General features: G+C 47.0%; 1 protein-coding gene across 4 annotated transcripts in view; it reads left to right on the top strand.

Moving 5' to 3' along the window:
- The first annotated feature begins 2,335 nt into the window (after window positions 1-2,335).
- The window catches only part of ARFIP2 (ADP ribosylation factor interacting protein 2), a 33,329-nt gene continuing 14,270 nt past the window's right edge, over window positions 2,336-21,394 (top strand). Inside the window, exons 1-4 of one of the 4 annotated variants that reach the window (XM_018573467.1) lie at window positions 2,336-2,464; window positions 6,004-6,112; window positions 9,752-9,814; window positions 20,206-20,312. In XM_018573467.1, coding sequence (XP_018428969.1) covers window positions 2,366-2,464; window positions 6,004-6,112; window positions 9,752-9,814; window positions 20,206-20,312 — 378 coding nt within the window. In that variant the 5' untranslated portion in view covers window positions 2,336-2,365. Of the gene's footprint in view, window positions 2,465-6,003; window positions 6,130-9,751; window positions 9,827-20,205; window positions 20,313-21,394 lie in introns of all 4 variants that reach the window. The other 3 variants (XM_018573470.1, XM_018573468.1, XM_018573469.1) reach the window with 3 other exon arrangements.

Genomic DNA, 21,394 nt, shown 5'->3' with positions numbered 1-21,394 from the left:
CCCTTCCACGTCTCGGTTTTCTTGCCTGGGTTGAACTGCACATTACGGCAGATGTGCCTCCAGGTTTATCCCAAATCCTCGGGATTGATAGATCCATGCCCGCTGTTACCATCTCCGCCACTTCTTCTGGACCCGCATCTTCTTCCTCAGTCCACTGGGCACCCACCGATGACTGAACTGCTGCACATTCACATTGGAGTTATATCGTCCTGGTGCCTGCCTTCATTACCGGTGTTAGGGGTGCAATGGGCAGAAACGGCACCCGCGGCACACACACAAAAGTTGCAACAAAAGGGTAAAATGAGTGATTTGCTATCGGAGACGTTGCTTCTCCTCTTGCTGTGGGCGACATCTCTGGATTGAAGGGCAATACTGCCGCAGAAGCTGGCTTTGTTATTTTATCTTTAACCCCTTCATGACTGAGGTTCTTCGCCGGGTGGCGAGTAATGACCTGACTTCCTGATTGGCCGAGAAGCCGGCTCCTTGCTGATTGGCCCGCAAGCCATCTTCCCAGCCAGTCAGCAATGGTCATTGCTCGCCGCCTGGCTTCCTGAATGGCTGGGAAACCGGTTTCCCAGCCAAACAACATGGATCCGGCTTCCTGGGCAATCAGGAAGCCGGGCAGAATGCCATTGCATGCAACCCTGCTTCCTGATTGCCCGGGAAGTCGGCTCCATGGTACTCGGTATCTGCGAGTACCGAAAGCAAAATATCAGTACTCGATACCGAAAATGTGGTTCCCTAGGAAGAACTTTGCTCAGTTTTTTTTAATTGTTGTCTGTGTTGTTTTATGGGGAGATTTCACCCTTATCATTGAGACAGGAAGTGAGAGTAAATCTGTCACAGGATGACAAACCTGGCAGCGGTTCTAATCCTTCCCCATTCTACTAAAACTGGGATTTTACTCCTGTCTGTGAATTGTACGTTTTATATTCTGTCTATACATCCGACCAAAAAGAGGGACAACAAAGGAGAAAAGAGGGGGAGGCACATGGGGATTGGGTTCCAAAAGAGGGACAGTCCGAATGTGCCCAATTTGGAGGGAAGTGTCTACCCTACTGCTGGTCACCTCGTATCTATTCGGTAGGATGACCAAGGATCAAAAGTTACCTCGACAAGAAGAACCTTGACACATCTGCCAATCCTTTAATGCACCAAAACCCCCCACCCCATGAAAGTCTCCCTGTTATCCATTTATACTCCTCTACCTCCCCCCACACCGCATGTTATGATTTTTGCTTGGGAATGCTCCAAAACTTTTATCCTGGTGGAAATGCTGCTTCCTGCCCTGCAGTGCTCTGTGTTGGCAGAGCTGAGTAGCAGCCACACCTTTCATCACAGGTGTCCTCACACAGCCTCGTATTTCACAGAAGGGGATGGGGGAATGTCTAACCAGGTTGAATATATTACTGAGTACACAGATATTAACTGTTGCCATATGTCATACGGAAGCTTTCTGCACTACTCCTGTAACAGGGCGGTGGAGCAAAGAGTAGGAAACTGGAAAGTCTTCCAGACTTTAGGCCACTTTGCCCCAAGCGGGGTGACTACTTACATTTTGTTTGATAGGACTCTATCCAGTCTCGCTGATTACATAATCTGTACACTTTTGGCTTTCCCTGGGGATTCTGTTATTGATTGCATCTGCCTGTTGCTGGGTGTGACCTTGCCACAGAGCAACCAATAGTGGAATGTCATGGCATTCTCTCCAGCCAATCAGTAGGAGTTTCATGGCCACTGGTGCATGCTGGGAAAGGACATAAATATCTGGGTCTGACCATGTGAGAGCCTCTTTCTCCCTCCTGGATTTGTCTTGTGTTGGCTGTCTGATCAGGCCTGAAGCCCACGGGTGGTCAGGTGTGGACCCCGCCGGAGTCAGGAATTATTCCTGGGATGGAACTTTGTCTGCCAGATGGGCCAGGATGGGCTCGGACCTTGTAGGCAGTCTGGTGTCTCACCCAGGGGAGATCTCATATATGTCTGCTGACCAGCTATGGTTCTCTTGACACAGTGGCACCGCTTTTCCAGTTTATAGGGCCTTTGCACTGTGAAGGTGGAAAGCATTGGGTGAGTCTGGAGTTTTGTGTTACCCTAGATGGCGGCAGCCCTAACCCTTTCTTCCTGTTTGCCGTTCATGGAATAAAGCATTAGAAAAAAACCTTAAAGTGAATGGCGCCCAAGAGCTATATTTTTGCTTTCACATCCCACATAGCGGCTAAGGATTGTGCCAAGGAGCAGACAGAAGCAGGGAGGGGTAATCGGAAAAGACGCACCCAAATATATATATTTCACATGAGACTGCTACATGTCTAGCATATATGTGCCATGTTTGTGATCATCTCCCATCATCCTCTGCAGGGTCACCATGTCTGAAGGAATTATGAGTAAAGCTGCCACCATGGAGATCCCCATTAGCAGCAATGGTGTCTCCGGGACCCTGAATGAAGATGAGAGTTTGGAGCAGGTAAAGTTGGTCTTTTTTCGGAATCGTAAAACTGTCTATGGCTCTTTCTATTTTGTTGGCAGTGCTGCCAAATGTTTTCCCTTTCCCTCCGTTTTCTCCTGGTCTCGATGTGTCCATGTCAGGCATGTTCTCTGGTCTTCCATTGTCATGGCCACCAATTTCCTTCTTTCTCCTTATCTCATCCCTCCTGATCTCAGATGTTTCCATGTCAGGTGATGTATGTTCCTCTGTCTTCTCTGCCATTACCACCATTTTCCTTCCTTCTTCCCTCCCATTCATTCTCATTTCCAATTTGTTCATGTCAGGTTATGTATGTTTCCTGGTCTTCTGTTATTTCCACCGGAGTCCTTCCTTTTTGTCTCCTGTTTTCCTCTCCTGATCTTCAATGAGTCTTTGTCAGGTTATGTATTTTCCAATCTCTTCTCTTGTCAATAATGCCAGGGTCCTCCTGTTCCTCCTGGTCTCCGATGTGTCCATGTCAGGTTATGTATGTTTCCCTATCTTCTGTTGTCATCATCACCCAGGCCCTTCCTTCTCATGTCCTGGTCTCCAATGTATCCTTGTCAGGTTATGTATGTTCCCCTATCCTCTATTGTCATCACCAGGGCCCTTCCTTCTCATGTCCTGGTCACCAATGTATCCTTGTCAGGTTATGTATGTTCCCCTATCCGCTATTGTCCTCACCAGGGCCCTTCCTTCTCATGTCCTGCTCCTCCTGGTCTCCAATGTATCCTTGTCAGGTTATGTATGTTCCCCTATCTTCTGTTGTCAATATCACCAAGGTTCTTTCTTCTTGGCTCCTGGTCTCCAATGTGTCCGTGTCGGGTTGTGTATGTTCCCCTATCCTCTATTGTCCTCACCAGGGTCCTTCCTTCTCTTGTCCTGTTCCTCCTGGTCTCCAATATGTCCATGCCCGGTTATGAATGTTCCCCTATCCTCCTATTGTCATTATCACCAGGGACATTCCTTCTCATGTCCGGTTCCTCCTGGTCTCCAGTGTTTCCATGTCAGTTTATGTATGTTCCCCTATCTTCTGTTGTCAATATCACCAAAGTTCTTTCTTCTTGGCTCCAATGTATTTGTGTCCGATTACATATGTTCTATCCTCCTATTGTCATTATCACCAGTGTCTTTCCTTCTCTTCTCCTCCTGGTCTCTTGTATCTACACTTGAATGTTCCCTTCTGTTCTCCTCCCTTTCTTTACAGCCCATAGTCCTTCCTTCTCCTTTCTCATCCTTCCTGGTATATAATATCTGGGTTACCGTCTTGTTAGATTATCTAAGTTCCCTTCTGGTAAACCTAATCAGACAACAGACTGTTCGGTCTTCAAGGGCTTGATACTTTATTTTGATTGTTCTTGATCCACACACGGTCAGATCGGTGTACCCTTGTTCTGGAGACCCCTATCAGTGTGCGTGTATCCGGGCCCCAGTGCTAGCCAAATTTAATGCAGTTGTGGTCACTTTACTCCTTGGGAGCAGCTGGTCATGCTGCATAAGGCTTGCTGCATGTTACTGTTTTACATTATAGCCAGGGGTATGGAAAATTAAAAAACAAAACTACTTGTCCAAGGACTAAATCGGGGGCCCAATCTACTGTACTGGATGGCAGTATGGGGTACCGATAGTAGACCCGCGTTGGCGGATGGGAAGGACCGTTCGCCGAAAGGTAAGTATAGAAAGAGGAGGGGTGGGAGAGCGGGGCCAGATTTGAGGTGCTAACTTTATTTCCCGAATTATTTGTGAAAGTGAACTTACCCTTTAATGTACATTGTGGGTGTTGGAGAGCTCCGCTGACCGGCTACCACACTATGGCACACCGTGGTATGGGGGACAGCGCTAACACACAATGCCCTACGCGTTCGTTTATTCGCATGCGGCGGGGGTTGGTTTTCATTTTTGTTAATTTAATTTTTTTTTTCACTTAGCCCCTGTGTGATGGCAACAAAGTTAACAAGCGTTTGGAGATGACAGGTTCTCTTTATGGAGCCTGCCCTCCAATACAGAAGATCAAGCGCAGCATTGTGGTGGATCTCCTGTGCAGCTCTGGCTTGTGACAGCTGAGACCGGAAGCATTGTAATTACAGCGCTCCTGTCTCACAGATGGCTTGGGGACGGACAAGCAGGCTGCTCCAAGTGAAATGGGCGGCTGTACAAAACAAGTGGCAGCTTCCTCGCTCTACATTTCGCCTCGCTTTCCCGCAGCAGGGGTTAAATGTTGGAAAAAAACACCTCCCCGGACTGCATGTCCCTGGTGTCGGGCGACAGGAATTGGGCACCCCTGTATAGCAATGATTTTGCTGGATTCTTGTCAAGATGTCCCGACAAGGAACGGCTTTCCGTTTGGTTATTAATTTCTGATTCCTGATTGGCCGGGAAGCCGGCTCCATGCTCCCTCATCATGAGGTGATGAGGGAGCATGAAGCCTGCTTCCCGACCAATCAGAAAGTCGGGCGCTACATCATTACACGGCAGCTGGCTTCCTGAATGGCCAGCTTCCAGCCAATCAGGAAGCTGGCCAGCGCGTCATTACACGCTGCCCGGCTTCCTGATTGGCCAGCTCCATGCTCTCTCGTCAAAAGTGATGAGAGCATGTAGCCAGCTTCCCGGTGCCGATGCCGAGCATTTGGGTGGGTACTCGTACTCGCCCAAATTTTCCTATGCCTAGCCCGATACTTCCGGTAGCAGGAAGCTGGGCGCTGCATCATTACACGGCAGCTGGCTTCCTGAATGGCCAGCTTCCAGCCAATCAGGAAGCCGGGCAGCGTGTAATGATGCAGCGCCCAGCTTCCTGATACCGGAAGTATCGGGCTAGGCATAGGAACATTTGGGCGAGTACGAGTACCCACCCAAATGCTCGGCATCGGCACCGATACTAGTATTGGTATCGGTGCATCCCTACCCCAGATATATTGATAAATGAGACCTGCGCTTCCTTTTTTATAGGAACTGAACTGTGGAAGCGGTGCCCAGAAAAGATGGGGTGAGGGCAAAAGTACAGTAACGGGTATTGTGCGTGGTCTTTCTGCAGCGCTGATTTGTCCTGCTCTGTGTGGAGGTGGCCATCTTGGTAGAGGCAAGGTTTTACTTCTTTGTCTCAGCCCTCAGAAAAGGGAACAGTGAGCAACACGGTAGTGACCTGACCAGATCTTGTGCCAAATTTGCTGAGCCTAGCAGTCGGAGGCAGCAGTGCCTTAGATCTCACAGTGTAGATATACAGCTATGAGGCTGTGGGTGCACGGGTGCTTAGGTACCCTCACATAACAGGAGGTGCACTGCTATTTTCAGGAGGAATTTTAGACAAAAGTTGGAGTTTTCAGGGTACTGTTGGCACAATTGACATTTCTAAATGTTCCTTAAAAAAAAAAACGTTTGAGTTCAGTTCCAGTCAAGTTTTCATTTTCCATCCCCCCCGATGGCTTCCGCTGTCCCGAGTGCTGCATTGCCATTCTCCGTCCCTTCCTCTTTCTGTGTGTGGAGCTACTTTTATATTGTTTTCATTCTGCTGTTAGATGTAAATTGTGTTTTTCACGTGGCAGGATCTGCAGCAAGTTATGGTTTCCGGCCCCAACCTGAACGAGACGAGTATCGTGTCCGGTGGATACGGAGGAAGCACAGAGGGGATCATTCCCACCGGCAACCTAAAGGGTAAGACGGGCCACCGCGTAACCTGTGTATATCTCTGGGCTCCCTGGGATATTTCTGTGTTTTATGGATCCTTGCATTCCTGTGCCTATGCCATGTGTGGCCATGTGGATGCTGAGGCAGGAAGCCACTGTGACCTTTAATCGTCAAAATGTCTGAAATAATAACTGACTGTGTTGCCCATCGCTCTCTAACCCGTGGACCTGGTTTGTTCCAGATACTTCCCCCCTGCTCATATAGAATCTATTGCACGATAGTGCAAGGGGATGGGCCAACATACAGTTAAATTCCTCTTGTTTCATGGTCCCGCGATCTCAACCCCCCCCCTTCTGTTAATGACAAACAGTCCTCTGCATATATAACAATGTTGGCGAGAGGTGAGGGAGAGTGATCGGCATGAAATGTGCAGAACCAGCAGCCGCCTCATCAGGATGGGGCATGGCCAGTGGTTGGGGTTCCTGCTCACATTTTGGGTGTCAGGGTTTTCCAATGGGACAGAGATGAACAAAAACAGCCAGATGAGGTGACTGTCATTCCATATCGGGGGTGCCCATAGGGCCTTTGTCATTTTTCTGTTGCTGAAGGTTAAAACACCACTAACACAGTTACTAAGATTCAGCTTCTTATGGTGGTGCTCGCCTCACGTCCCCAACGGGCGAGGCGTCACTGCTCTTCACTAGCGATGGAGATTATTTACGTTGTTCAACCCGTGCAGATTGGCCGTTGTACAATAGAAATGGTAGCATTCTTCTAAGTAGGGCTGCAACTATTTTCATAATCGATTAGTTGGCCGATTTATTTTTTCAATTAATCGGATACATTTTTTAATTAATAATTATTTAACCCTTTCGCTGCCAAGCCCTCCGGAACATTTTTCAAATCAGCTGGCCAAGCCATTTTTGCAATTGTTTCCTATTGATTTGATTTTCAACTGCTGGGTTGCTAGCGTTTGTAAAAGACCCCCCAAACCATATATTTTCTGAAAGCGCAGGCCCGGTAGAATAAAAAGATGGTGATGGGGGGCGCCCGGTATTTTTGATGATAGCAGTCATCAGCGGCTTGTGAGCCGCTGATGACAGCTATTAATTTGAAGGGGACTGTCCGGGGAACAGTTCTACTATAAGCTTAGTAGAACTGTAAATGCCAAGTCCGTACGGCATACTGAGCTGGCCAGCCAGAAGCACTTTTGTACCTCCGTATGCCGTACGTCCTTGGCAGCGAAACGTTTAATATTATTATTAGTTATTAATAAATAGTTATTTATTTAATGAACTATTAGTTAATTATGAAATATTGATTATTAAATATCATAAATTAATTAAATGTTTATTTAATGGACGTATCAGCATATTCATTCTTTCTGCATAGCTCTCATCCCTGGCGTATGTCACAGATAGAATTTGTGCAGGAAGGGACACCTTACCAGGCGGACTGTTCTCCTCTCACCACCACAACGCTTTTGTCTGGGGGAAATCTGATTGGCTGCACGCTTGAATCCGCATCCTGACTCAGATTCATATGTACGAGCCGATTGGCTAGAGATTAGATTTTTCATCACCTAGCTGAGCGTGGGAGAGCATATTGCTGGACACACTGCACGTGAAGCTCTGCACACGTGTGACATGTATCATGGGCTTCACAGGTTTGATTGTGTTCGCCAGAGACGTGACCAATCCTGATCCTAGATGATGTACACACTAAGCTCCCAGGGGCCACATCACCCCAAGGCAACCACTACAGGGACATGATATAATTTTCCATCCTGTCCAGTCAGCCTTTTACCCCAACAAGTGGACGGCTCATGTAAATCATCCCCCCGTCCTCGGGAATCGGGAGTCCTCTGTCTATGGGAGGATATTCAGGAAGGACTTCTCTCTCCCCGATCTCTGTCACAAAGCAACTGACGCTTCAACTTCTGCAATGCTAACTACGGCTATAAATATCCCCAAGATGGAAAAAAAACATTCCCGCTGCACATATATATTCACCCGCAAGGTGTTTTGTGCTTTTCTGCAGATCAGCAATTAGCAGTGTCAACTCGCAGCGCTGGGGCTTTGGGTCCTTCTTTCAATGGAGACTCTGTCAGGGTTGTTTGTATGTTCTCCCCGAGTCTCATCCCACAATCCAAACAAAAACTGGGAGGGTAGCCGACTTCTCTGTGTAGCCCTGAGGTGACTAGCTCACTGTTCTCTGTACAGCACTGCGGTATAGGTCAGAGCTATATAAATGTATAATAGTGTGTGACTGTGGGGGGACATTAGAGTGTAAGCTCCTCTGTACAGAGACTGATGTGACTGTGGGGGGGCATTAGAGTGTAAGCTCCTCTGTACAGAGACTGATGTGACTGTGGGGGGGCATTAGAGTGTAAGCTCCTCTGTACAGAGACTGATGTGACTGTGGGGGGGCATTAGAGTGTAAGCTCCTCTGTACAGAGACTGATGTGACTGTGGGGGGGCATTAGAGTGTAAGCTCCTCTGTACAGAGACTGATGTGACTGTGGGGGGGCATTAGAGTGTAAGCTCCTCTGTACAGAGACTGATGTGACTGTGGGGGGGCATTAGAGTGTAAGCTCCTCTGTACAGAGACTGATGTGACTGTGGGGGGGCATTAGAGTGTAAGCTCCTCTGTACAGAGACTGATGTGACTGTGGGGGGGCATTAGAGTGTAAGCTCCTCTGTACAGAGACTGATGTGACTGTGGGGGGGCATTAGAGTGTAAGCTCCTCTGTACAGAGACTGATGTGACTGTGGGGGGGCATTAGAGTGTAAGCTCCTCTGTACAGAGACTGTGGGACTGTGGGGGAGGGGACATTAGAGTGTAAGCTCCTCTGTACAGAGACTGAGAATTTGCATATGAGCAGCCTGAAAGTACAGCCAGATATATTCTTGGTCAGGAAGGTGCGTGTGCTGGTCAGGTGTCCACATACTTTTGGCCATATAGTATAGGAGAAAGGTTTTGGGCGAAGTCTCATTGTTCAGTGGTAAGTACAAAATAAAGTTCGAGGCAGGAAGTAGTTTGCAATTTCTGAATCTTGGAATGAACAGCTTATTGTGAGGAACCTGACCAGATGAATATTACTTCTCTGTATTTTTAATTTGCCGGCATATTATGTGGTGCCAATCGGAGCGCCTTCCTTCATGGTCCTCATTCTCGGTTCCTGCAGAGGTAGAGCTCACCCTCTGGTGTCATTTACCTGACTCGGACTCTATTTACACATTCAACACATTTAACCAAGATCTAGGTAAGAACTAAGTGACCCGCCAATGTGGTGTTTTTGGAATGTGGTGTATCTACAGGAGGTCCATACAGAACGAAGAGTATTTTGGGTGGATGTAGGATCTCATGGGGGTTTTTTTAATCCCCTCTGATCATCACTGAGACACTGGTGAACAATACAAAGGTTAGATGCCAACAGACTTGTGTAGTGTGGGAGAACCTATAATAGGTCCGGTCCAGTCTCCTCCTGGTCTTCTTGTGAAGGACATTGTCTCAGGACTTGTCTGAGGAGTACTTTGACTGGTCATTGTCCTCCATGATGTCCAGTACTCACCTCTGACATCCTCACATTTGTAGCCTGGAGCTTTATATACATTACAACCGCCTCTTGTTGCCTCATGTTTTAATGTCTGTGGTTTCGTTTAGGGCCCGCGGTGCAGATAAACCCCCGCTACATTGGACTGCGACCCTTGACGGCAGAGGGACAAGGTTTCTGGACTAGTTTTTCTACTACTGTAAATTAACCTTGGCATGGTTCTTGGCCTGGTCTATCAATTTACACCGGGCCTTGTCATCTCTGCATGTTTCTGCTGGTTCTCTCTCTCTCTGTCAGCGGGTTATACTAACACCCACACTCCCCCCAAACCTTTTATTATTCTAATTGGTGGCCCTTTAACTCCAGACAAAACTTTTTGTGGCTTTTGCTTTGCATGGAGTTGGAAAGTGTTAGAAGCTCTGTTGGGTTTATCCGGGTCTGTGTACCCATTGGGAAGAGTTCATCTTTCTTCCTGTCCTAGTGACTGCCACCTCTGGTTCCGATATCAGAGGGGGGCTTGTATAAGGTTCTAACCTTCCTCAATGCTATCCAAAGCTAAAGAACAAAGGTTTTGGCTGAAGTTGTATCGTGAATGCTTCTTGGGATGCACCAAATTCAAAGCCCAGGAGAAGGTTTTCCTAGTCAATGGATTTTGTATTTGTCAGGATCCGTGTTATGCTGATACTAGACAGGATAGTGTCATCACTTCCATCCTATGTACTTTATTTTAGTACATTCCATTCAAACATAGAAAACATTATATTATTTCTAAACCCAACAACAAAAATGTCATATATTGCAGCTTACCAGTCCTTAGAAATGGTGGTTTCCTCAACTGGTGATCCTACCAATAACCTGTCCTCAGGTGACAACATCACTGACATACTGTATCAATTGAGGAGCAGCATTGTCCCCCAAGGTCAGGAAGTGTCTTAGCACTACAGAACACCCCCTCCTCATCTCTCTAACATGGGGGGGGGGGCGGGTGCTTTGTATTTTAAGGTGAGAACACAGAACAATAACTGGTAACAATCAGCACAGACAGGGAGCACAGGAAGTGATCAATTTACAAGATTTTTGGCAGGACCGACAGGTACATTTTGCACTTATCAAGTAGATATAACACAACACTTTCAATGGTATATGTGAAGAAAAACTCAAGGCACAAATTGTATTAACCCTTGAAGTAGGGCTACCCCACACTGCAAGGGTTAGAGCAGGGGAAACCAAACTCCAGCTGTGGTGAAACTACAAATCCCATGATGCATCTCTCTCCGGGAGTCATGTCTGTGGCTGTCAGAATCTTGCAATGCCTCATGGGATTTGTAGTTCCACCACAGCTGGAGAGCCGGAGTTTGGCTATCCGTGGGTTAGGAGCTCGTTTTCGTCTAGGGGGCCTGGGTGAGAATAAAATTATACTCACCTGAACCTTGGAGCCTCTCCTGGCTGCTACTCGGGGCCCCGGAAGCGTGCCTCTTCCTCCGCTCCAGCAATGATTTATGTATATGGTGCATCCTCAATCCTCTACAATTGGGTGCTTCTCTATACGGGTGGTCATTTCTTCCTGCACTCTGATTGGGTGGTATTTCTTCCTGCACTCTGATTGGGTGGTATTTCTTCCTGCACTCTGATTGGATGGTATTTCTTCCTGCACTCTGATTGGGTAGTATTCCTTGGTGTTGGTATCTGTACTTTGTTAACAATGGAGAACCTTGTTTTTAAAGTTGTTTGCACACATCACTACCCAGGCAAAGGTTCTAGTCATGCTCCTGTAATATTTCTAGAATCATCCATGTTTAAGTATTTCTTTATTGAACTTGACAAATCTTTGTATTTATTTCTGGTTGTTTTTTTTTTTTTTATGTTATAAATGTCGCTACTTTCCTGTGCAAACGCCGGATCTTGATTGGCGGTGGACAGGCCGGTGGTGCTGATACCAGCTGGGTATTAGGACCTGTGTCCTGTGCATTCCAACACTTCAGTCGAGCTTAATTGTCTGACCCTTCCCGCTAACATACCAGCACTACACATAAATTACCTTATCACGCCTGGCAAGAGGCCAGGGCTGAAACTGAGTCTATTAATCCGGAGCACAATGGATGCAAGACAGTTTCATTATATAGCCAATGAATCACAAAGCAAACACAGTAAAAATAGCTTCCGCTTCTTCTCCATTCTTAAAGTACCATTCCCCTTCGTGCTTTTTTAAAGGGGACTTTATACCAGTGAGCTTTAGATGAGAATATATTTGTCACAGAGCTCTGGTGGAACCTTTTTTTTGTTGCCAGAGGCAACAGCGGACAGCAGGAAGGACAGATGCTAGGTGGAGTAACTTTCTAGACAAATAATCTGAGCAAACAGACCGTGTTAGAGACAACAGACTGATGGCCAGGTCAGGTGCCAACAGAGTCCAAGTTCCGGACGGGTAAATGGAGTAATAAAGCCCGTGACACGCTGCATGTGAACTGACACGCTGCATGTGAACCCGTGCAGAGCGGTCAGGTGCGGAGCTTCGCATGCAGTGTGTGAGCGGAGTGCAGCCAAATGAATGACTGCATCTTCGCGTAACAACCGGATGGACTTGGCATCGTGACGCGCGGGTTTATACGCGTGAGCCGATTTTAAATTTTCATCTCGACACGCTCAAGCTCCAGAAAACAGTAGGCCCCCCTGCACTCCTTACAGCGCTTCCGGTCCAAGTGGAAATAGTGGTGCTCGCAGTGACAATCATGGATGGCGCCGTGTACAACAGTCAATGAATGATCGAAATCACCAGCATTCAATCAATGTATTTGGACTAAACGTCACACATATCTCATAATCCAACAATTCGTGACCACGCAGGGTCCCTTCATCAGGGCAGAGATGTGACGTTTAGTCCCAAAAAAATTGACTTTTTTAAAATTTCATTTACGGAGTGCTGGTGATTTTCTATCATTCATTGACCCGCTCAAGCTGACGTGCCGGAGAGAAAATGACATGACACATGCGAAGGCAGCGCGCCACCGATCCGCCTTGCTTCGCATGCAGTGTGTCACAGCCTTAAAGGAGGACTATGGGGTTAAGTCTTTTCCCCATAGTTCTCCTTAGGGTAACGGGAGGACACAAACTAGCGTCCTCCCGTCACCCTAGGCTCAGATGCTCGCAATATACTGAGACGCTGAAGCGGATCCCGACAATTGTGCCGGGATCCCCCCAGCTGCGTGACTGACAGCTGGCTCTGCCTACCTAAAGGCAGAGCCAGCTGTACCCGCCCCCTCCCCCGTCCGTTCCGCCAGTCAGCGCTGGCGGGGAGGGGCGAATCCAGCCCCTCCCCTGTCTCGGCAGAGAGCCGTGATAGGATCGAGAGGTGAGCGAACTCTGGTATGTGTTCGCTCACCTCCCGATCTACTGAGCCGACCTGTGACAGTCTCATTGTCGCAGGTCAGCTAGAACTATGAGGTGAGTGAAAAGCACTCACCTCATAGTTCTCCTTTAATGCTTTAAAGCAGAAGTTACACGTCGTTGATTAGGATAAACATAGACAAGCCGAGTATGAACATCTTTCAATAATGCAAGGCATGAGCAGTCATCCAGAATTCAGAGACAGACAGACCTCCGTCCAGGGCATGGGCAAACACACCAACCTGGTGTTCATCAGGCACAAACTGGAAGCTGTGACTTTAATTTACGGTTCACTAATGAGGGCAGGTGTGCACAGGAGAGACACGAGTTGCAGTGCTAACTAACAACCATCAGAGAGGGGAGGTTAAAGGATCATTCCCTCCATGTAGAGCTACATCAGGGTGTACTTTAGATGACACGTGCCTTTCTATTTCTTTTTCAACTGTTTTATCATGCCGCACACCGTGTCGGTTGAGTGCACATGTATGGTGTGATCGGAGCACATACAAAAAAACAGGCAATCATGACAGAGGGAGCATAATTGTGTGCTCCACAGACCAAACTAAATCTGAAAACTGGGAGTTCAACAAAGATGGCGCCAGGCGTCGCAGAGAGCCAAACCGGTGCTTGGAAAGGAAGCGGGAAGCAAGTGTTGGGCAAGGTTGGATAAGATGGCACCTCGTACTTGAACATGACACATTGGTCCCATCGGAGAGGCATTTTATTTTCCCAAAATTGGTTTCTTTCAGCCGGTCACCAATTTTCTTTAGATGAAATGATCTCTTTCATGCTTGGTATGTCGGGAAGACTGTGATCATGCCGGGTTTGGTTCACTTGGTTATCCTCGGCTTCATTTCACCTCATTCCATTGCTGAAGAATGTGAAAGCAAAGCTGTGTACGTTTCTCCCTCATGTCTTTGTCAGGCCCGGCTGGGACATGAAACCTATTTCTAGAATAGATAGTGGTCCTGTACAGTGAGGTAGTCTGTCCCCTGCGAGATGGGCAGAGGACGGCGGTATGTGTCCAGCCTGGCAATGTCCCGAATTGCAATCCTGTGTAGGTGGATACTGAGAATTTGGGGTGGTATTTTGGTTCTGATACAACTTGACTCAAGATGGGCTGCAGCACGACCCGCCAAATGTGCCAAGCCCACCCCGTATCTGATGGAGCTGTGAGCTATGACCCTTACAATGTGATGCCATATACAAATAAGCACATTATGAGCCCATATTGTCTGACTTCCATCATGGGAATATCATTCTGTATAATCTGTGTTTTTGTCATTTGCTAGGATCCATTTAATTTTCAGATCATCTTTTCTCTTCCATTTTGTTTTCTGCACTATTCATGCTTTCTGTCCTTTTCCTTTTGTATTTTTGGTTAACAACAATGTCCCCACCCTCCCTTCTGTCTTTTCTTCCTCAACTGGTTTGTCATTCTCTTCTATTGTTATCCTCTTTTCCTCCTGTTTTTTCGTGCTGTTCTTCCCTCCTTATAATGTCCCTTTCCGCTGTCGTCCAATTTCTTGATGTCCTCCATTATTATTCTTTCTTCATTCCATGCCTTGCTGCTCTCCTCCACCATTCTTCTGTCTTCCACATTTCCTATTGTCCTTCATGTTTCTTCCACCATCTTCCTTCATTCTTCTCTCCACCTCCTTCCATGTCTTCCTGCTGCCCTCCATCATTTTGTCTCTCTTGCTCTCCTGTTGTACCATTTGTTCTCCATTATTCTCCTCTAATCTTCCGATGTCTTCTTGCTGTCTTCCTCCCATGTATTCTTCTCCATTATTCACCTCCACTCCCCATGCCTTCCCAATGTCCTCCATCATGCTTTTTTCTCCTTTGTGTTCCTGGTGTCCATCATCCTTTCTTCCTCCCATGTCTTCCCAACCTCCTCCATCACCCTCTTTTCTTCCGTTCTTACTCTACTGCCGTCCATCATCCCCCTTTCTGTGCCATATTGCTGTCTTCAGATTCCTTGCCCCATAGCGGCACCAGTATCCCTGTTATCGCTCCCAGCCAGTCAGCAGCCCGCAGGATAGCCAGTCATGAGGGAGATTCAGGTAAAGCAGCAATAGTACGGCTGGTGTTATTAGTAGAGCTGTAGTCACTGTAGATCTAGTGCATACAGATCCTATCCCTCTTAGATCATTGCCAAGATTGCCTCTCGCATGTCTTTGTTTTGGTGAATGATCCACGATTGGTTTTCATCACAGGTTAGTCCTGATTGCTTCATTTGGGTTACTAGCCAGGTTGTCCCACCAAGATGGACAATCTCCCTCTGGAAGGATTGCTTTTATTTTTGTAGACTGTAGGCTCAGTTTTCTTGGGTATAATGAATGTGGAATTTGTCATTATGATAGATGTTTCTAATCACATGACTGTTATTATTCCCTCATTGTTGAGAAAATGGACATTATGGCAAATCACAGTCCTTCTAGCTCAAGGCATTGAGCCTAATGTCATCAACTTCCACTGAACACAATGTACAATATGTCATCATGTTTAAAAAGCATCTGAAAGAAACTTGCTCCTGAACACCGGTTCACTGAAAGTTGTTACACAGTCCTATTGAACTCTGACCCCACCAATCCATGAGCGCACAGTACTGTTTCAGTATAATATGAGGTAAATGTAGTGGTTGGGATACCTCACACCTAGAGATCTTGCTCACCAGAGAGTTGAGGTTGTAGACTTCTAGCAAGTATGAAAACCGAGCAAATCAATCTCTGAAAAATATTGATATTTGATTAGTTTGCTGTATTATACTATATATTATACTGGGAGAGACATTATATGAACGCTGCATATACATTTTAGAAAAATCTCCAGAATGGTCCAATGTAAGAGGATCATTATACTTCTCTATATTGTGACCTTGTGGCATACTTAGACTAGAGGGAATGCTTTCCTTTCCTATTACACATACTGCTAAACTCCACTTTATTCATAAGAAATGGTTCCCCTAAGTCAAGTGGGAAACCAACACTTTTGGATGTGGAACTGGCTTCTGGAGTGTGATCTCTGTGGTGCCCCACAGCCCTCATTGGATCTTTGTGCTGACCTTCCCAGCACTGCTGTATCCTGTAATGTCGAGGAGGTCGGCTGATGAGGAACCGGCTTCTGGAGTGTGATCTCTGTGGTGCCCCACAGCCCTCATTGGATCTTTGTGCTGACCTTCCCAGCACTGCTGTATCCTGTAATGTCGAGGAGGTCGGCTGATGAGGAACCGGCTTCTGGAGTGTGATCTCTGTGGTGCCCCACAGCCCTCATTGGTTCCTCATGCTGACCTCCACAACACTGCTGTATCCTGTAATGTCATGGAAGTCAGGGTGAGTTGCAGTGGGCCACAGATTTCATCACTGACAGAAGCATCTTTTTTGCATCAGACCCCAGGGGTAATTTCTCACGATTGGAGAGGAGTCCAGCAGCATGGACACTAGGAAACATAAGTATTCTCTCTCTTCTTTACAGGTTTGTGCTTTCTGGGTATAGTTTAGGTATGTGATCGTGTTGCTTTAAAGCAAACACGTTGTGTCTTCAGAGGTGACCTCTTCTACCTCAAGGTGCTACCATGCATCTTCAGTATAATTTCATATGGCCTATGGATACCCCAGTCCTAGGATGCTTATGGAAATTCCAACCAAAGTTTGGAAAGTCACTTTCTAGGCATGCCACATCCTACCACAGTACACCGCCTGACTGGCCAATACCGGCCATAACCATGTGGGCAAGCTCTGAAGGGAATTTGTATAATGAAGCTTCCTGAGATTTGGGGTTCTTTGGAAACAAGAAAGATGTTTCCACAGTACTCCAGGGGCTTTGATGTTTGAAGGCACCTGAAGCCCCAACACAACCCCATCTGAAGATGTTGAAGGCACCTGAAGCCCTAACACTGATTACAAGAACATTAACGTATGCCCATGACATTTTCAAAGTTGGTTAACACATGAATGGTAAGAAAATGTGGTCTCCCATCAATTACTGGCCACAGTAACTGGGATCTGTGTGCAGTAAGTGTTACTCATTGGCTGCTCAGTTGTACTTGCTGTGGCTTAAACCTGCCACCCAGAGGGTGCCTAGAGCTGAGGAAGGTGAGCAGCAGAGTGATTGTTTCTTCTTCTTTTTTTTTTTTTTTTAAATCATTTTTAGACTGGATGGGGTATTATGACATTTTTAACTTGGTGGGAATTAAACCCATCACTACATATTGCTGCTCTGTTCTGGGTCGGGGAGGTTGGTGTAGACCTTATTACTAGGAGCACAGGGGCAGGCCACACGGAGGTATGTTATTCTGGGACAGATTCTCCCAGCTCTGGCTGGGTGTTAATAACTATAGAGCAGTCTGGTCAGAGAATCCTGTGCTGGGAAGAGGATTGTAGCTCCTTCCTCTCGCACATCAGGAGATTAGCAGGGATAAACTCTTATGTAGTACCCAGGCAGGAAGGGGGTTATTGCTTTGTGTCTCCTCTAGGAGGAGAGAAGATACTGGGGAATAATCTGCTCTTTTTTTAATTAAAATTTGGATGGAAGTAATAAAATGCAGAGATTACTGGCACATAGCTGAACATACAAATACACTTTCTAAAGTGCTGTAGAAGGATCAGCTTCCATCAAAGCTTTCTACAGTTCACCACCCTCTTCATTTCTTATCAGTCACATTGCAGATCCACTTTAGATTGACCAGCACAGCTCCCATAGTTTGCTTTGTAAAATCTCATGTTTCCTTGTCAGTCATCATTTTGCTTAAATGGGTTACCTGGATTAGGAACAGAAACCTGTTGGATAAAGTCCATTTCAGAAACACTTTTCCTATTACACTTTGCTAGCTCTCCCTAAATACTTTCCACAGCAGCAATAAAAAAGGTTGGGTATCCCTGTCATATTCTCCCGACTGCGCAATTATACTGGATACTAGGGATTCACCGATACCGGTTTTTCAGTATCGAGCGTATATTTTGCTGTCGGCACCTGCCGATACCGAGTATTAATACCGGTGCTTCCGCTGGCAAGGAGCCAGCCTCCCGGGCAATCAGGAAGCCAGGCAGCGGGTAATGACATGCCGCCTGCTTCCTGATTGCCCAGGAAGCCAGCTCCATGTTGTCACAATCACAATCAGCATCAAGCCGGCCAATGAGGAAGCCGAGTAATGACCCGCCTCCCGGATTCCTAAATTGGTCGGGAAGCCGGCTCCATGCTGATTGACTGGGAACTCAGCTTTCCAGCAAATCAGCTAGGATCCAGCTGTTCGGCCGGCTCGATGCTGACCAGTGTCAACAGCAGAGAAAGTGTTTGGAAATCTAAAATTTTATAGTTGTCACCATTAAGGAAAGTTTGGAGCTTTCAAAAAGTTACATATCTTCCAATGCATGAGGAAGGAACCAAACAGGTTTTAAGATGCAAGTTTTTTAAATCCTAAGCGAGTCAGTAGAGGTCATCACTTCAAGTGGTTGTAACCCAAAAATGTAATAACCCTGTGTGCCCGCGGGTTACTGTATCTGTGATCCTCCCGTCTTCCAATCCAGAACCGGTCTGGTGATGGTGTGAACAAGCCCTGAAAACACATAGAGACCCAGTGATAACGTCACTGGGTCCCAATTGAGGTATGCAATGAAAATGGAAAGACTTCATTTAAAAATGTCGTCATCATCATGTTGATGTGACGGCACCTCATGGGGGAAGATCAAAGCGCTCGCTCAACAGGGGAGCCTCCACGAAGCCTCGCTGTCATTTGTTCTAGCAACAATCCTCCAATGGCAATCTTCAATATTGGCCTTCACCTCCCTATGGTGTTTAGAAAACAGGATAGTGGACTATGTGATCGCTCATAAATCACTGAGATTTGGCAATTTTTAACTCTAAGCCTCTAGGATTAGATGTACTTTAAACTCTACAGTTTCTAAATCATCAATTGCTACAAGTCTTACTACAGTTCACCAGAACAGGAGGTCCGGTGTTCTATCGAATTCTTCAACTTGTCGAGACCGCCAACTCCCATCTCCTGGGTAGCTGTGGCCTGCGCAGCCACCCAGGAGAAGTAACAAACTCTACAATCTGCGGTAGTGCGCCTGTGCGGGCACCCGATGTCGCAAGCACCGACGGGAGTTGGAGAACTCGATGACAATTTTGAAAGCGCACAGGCGCACCTACTGCAAGTGGAGAAGTCCACAAGGATTGCAAAAACTGTGACGGCTGGTGCACTAGCGCCGTCTTGTTGAAATCTACAACGGATGTGACGTCACGAGTTTGAGATCTCGACGAGTTGGCCACCTCCACGGAACACCGGTACAAGAAGGGAAGGGTAATCCCCCCAAATTATTGGACTGCAACTGGACTACCTGTATTTTTCTTGAAGACGTTTCACTGGTCATCCGACCAGCTTTCTCAATTCAGAATGGCTTGTGCAAAAATTATTTGGGACTCGTACAAGTCATTCTGAATTGAGAAAGCTGGTCGGATGACCAGTGAAACGTCTTCAAGAAAAATACAGCATGTCCAGTTGCCTTGACTTAATTTTTACAGATATACCATGACCTGAATGAATGAGACTGTTCACAGACAATTCTAATCATGAAGGCTTTTACCTTATACCGCTTATTTGCTTTGTCTGTCCCTGTAATTTTCCTATTTCATAGCTGGACAAATCCCAGACACTAGGCAGCCCGAAAAATTGTACCTGTTGGCAAGCTTCCCACAGCCCTTTCTCTTTATACTTGATCATCTATGTGGACCCCGTTTAAATGCCGGTCTTCAATTTCAATCCGCTCTAAAGAATCATAAAAGCTTCTCCTGTTGGGGATAAGTTTGTTCAGTAAAATGTTCCTAGATCATATAAAGTGACTCCGCAGTGATACATTGACCCTCCAGCCCGGTATCTCGGCATTCAGCGGGTGGTTGTTGCTCTCCCGGCTTTTATAGTTGAAGAAAGTAGCTGAAGGTGTTAGATGGCCTGTAGACCACGAATGGGTAATCTGGTATGGATCCATGGGTGAGCAGACGAGGGCTCTGCTTCCCAGGCTGTCCTCTGGAGTTCAGACCATCCAATGGATATATTTATTGTACCAGTAATGAAATCCCAGGAGCTTTTTAGGTCCACACCGTCCTCGTACTGTGGTATGACCAGCCGCTCTCTGCTGCCTGTATTTCCATTGTATGACATTGACTTTTCTTCCTCCAGGGTCTCAGCCGTCCTCGCACCCTTCTCTCACCTCTGAAGAGCTCTCTCGAGGGGTCGCTGTGGAGAAATTTGACTTGGTGAAGAAATGGGGCATTAATACATATAAAGTAAGACCCATAACCCGTCTCTGTTTATTTGTCCCGTATATCTCTCTCAGGAATGGTAGTGAATGTTCTATGCTTGTTGTTCTCCTCAGTAGATCTTGCTGTGTATGTTTTATGCTCTTTATTGCCACCCCCAAATATTTATTTGCCGCACTCCTGTCTACCATGGTGTCTTCCTTCTGTCTGTCAGTCATGCAGCCTCCTCTCTCAGTATGTCAGCCATGACTATGTCCCCTCTCTCACTATTGTTGTCTCTTTTCTCTGTCTGTAGGCTGTTGCTGTTCCCTCTTTCTGTCTGTTGGGTACCCTTATATCCTCCCCCTTTCTGTCAGCGACTGCTGTTCCTACTCTCTGCCTGTTGGGTGTCTCCTCTATCTCTGTTGACTATTGGTGTCTACTCTTTCTGTTGACCAGCGTCTTCGACTGTAGACATCATCTTCTTTTGTCTCTCTGTTTGTCAGCCATTGCTGTCTCTTCTTACTGTCTGAATGGCTGTCCACTTCTCCCTTTGTTAGCCATCATAGTTTCCTCTCTTCTCCTCTCTGTTGGCTGTTGTCATCTCTTTTATCTGACGGCTGTTCTTGCCTCCTCTCTCTCAGTCCACCGTTGTCGCCGACCTCTCTCCCCCCCCTCCTTTCTCTCTCTCTCTCCGTCCACGTTGTCGCCTCTCTCTCTCCGTCCACCATTGTCGCCTCCTCTCTCTGTCCACCGCCGTCACCTCCTCTCCTCGCTCTGTCCATCCACTGCCGTCGTCGCCTCCCCTCTCTCTCTCTCCGTCCATCCATCGTTGTCGCCTCGTCTCTCTCCGTCCACCGTTGGAGCCTCTCTCTCTCTCTTTCCGTCCACCGTTGGAGCCTCCTCTCTCTCTCTGTCTTTCCGTCCACCGTTGGAGCCTCTTTCTCTTTCCGTCCACCGTTGGTTCCTTTTTTTCCGTCCGCTGTTTGTCCCTCCTCTCTCTGTCTTTCCGTCCACCGTTGGAGCCTCTCTCTCTCTCTCTTTCCGTCCCCCGTTGGGGCCTCCTCTCTCTCTCTCTCTCTCTCTCTCTTTCCGTCCACCGTTGGAGCCTCCTCTCTCTCTCTCTCTCT

The sequence above is a fragment of the Nanorana parkeri genome, unplaced genomic scaffold (assembly GCF_000935625.1).
Source record: "Nanorana parkeri isolate BGI_ZX_2015 unplaced genomic scaffold, ASM93562v1 scaffold2392, whole genome shotgun sequence".
NCBI classification, from domain to species: Eukaryota; Metazoa; Chordata; class Amphibia; order Anura; family Dicroglossidae; genus Nanorana; species Nanorana parkeri.
The sequence above is the reverse complement of the archived record's forward strand: the minus strand, read 5'-3'. Positions and strand labels throughout refer to the sequence as shown.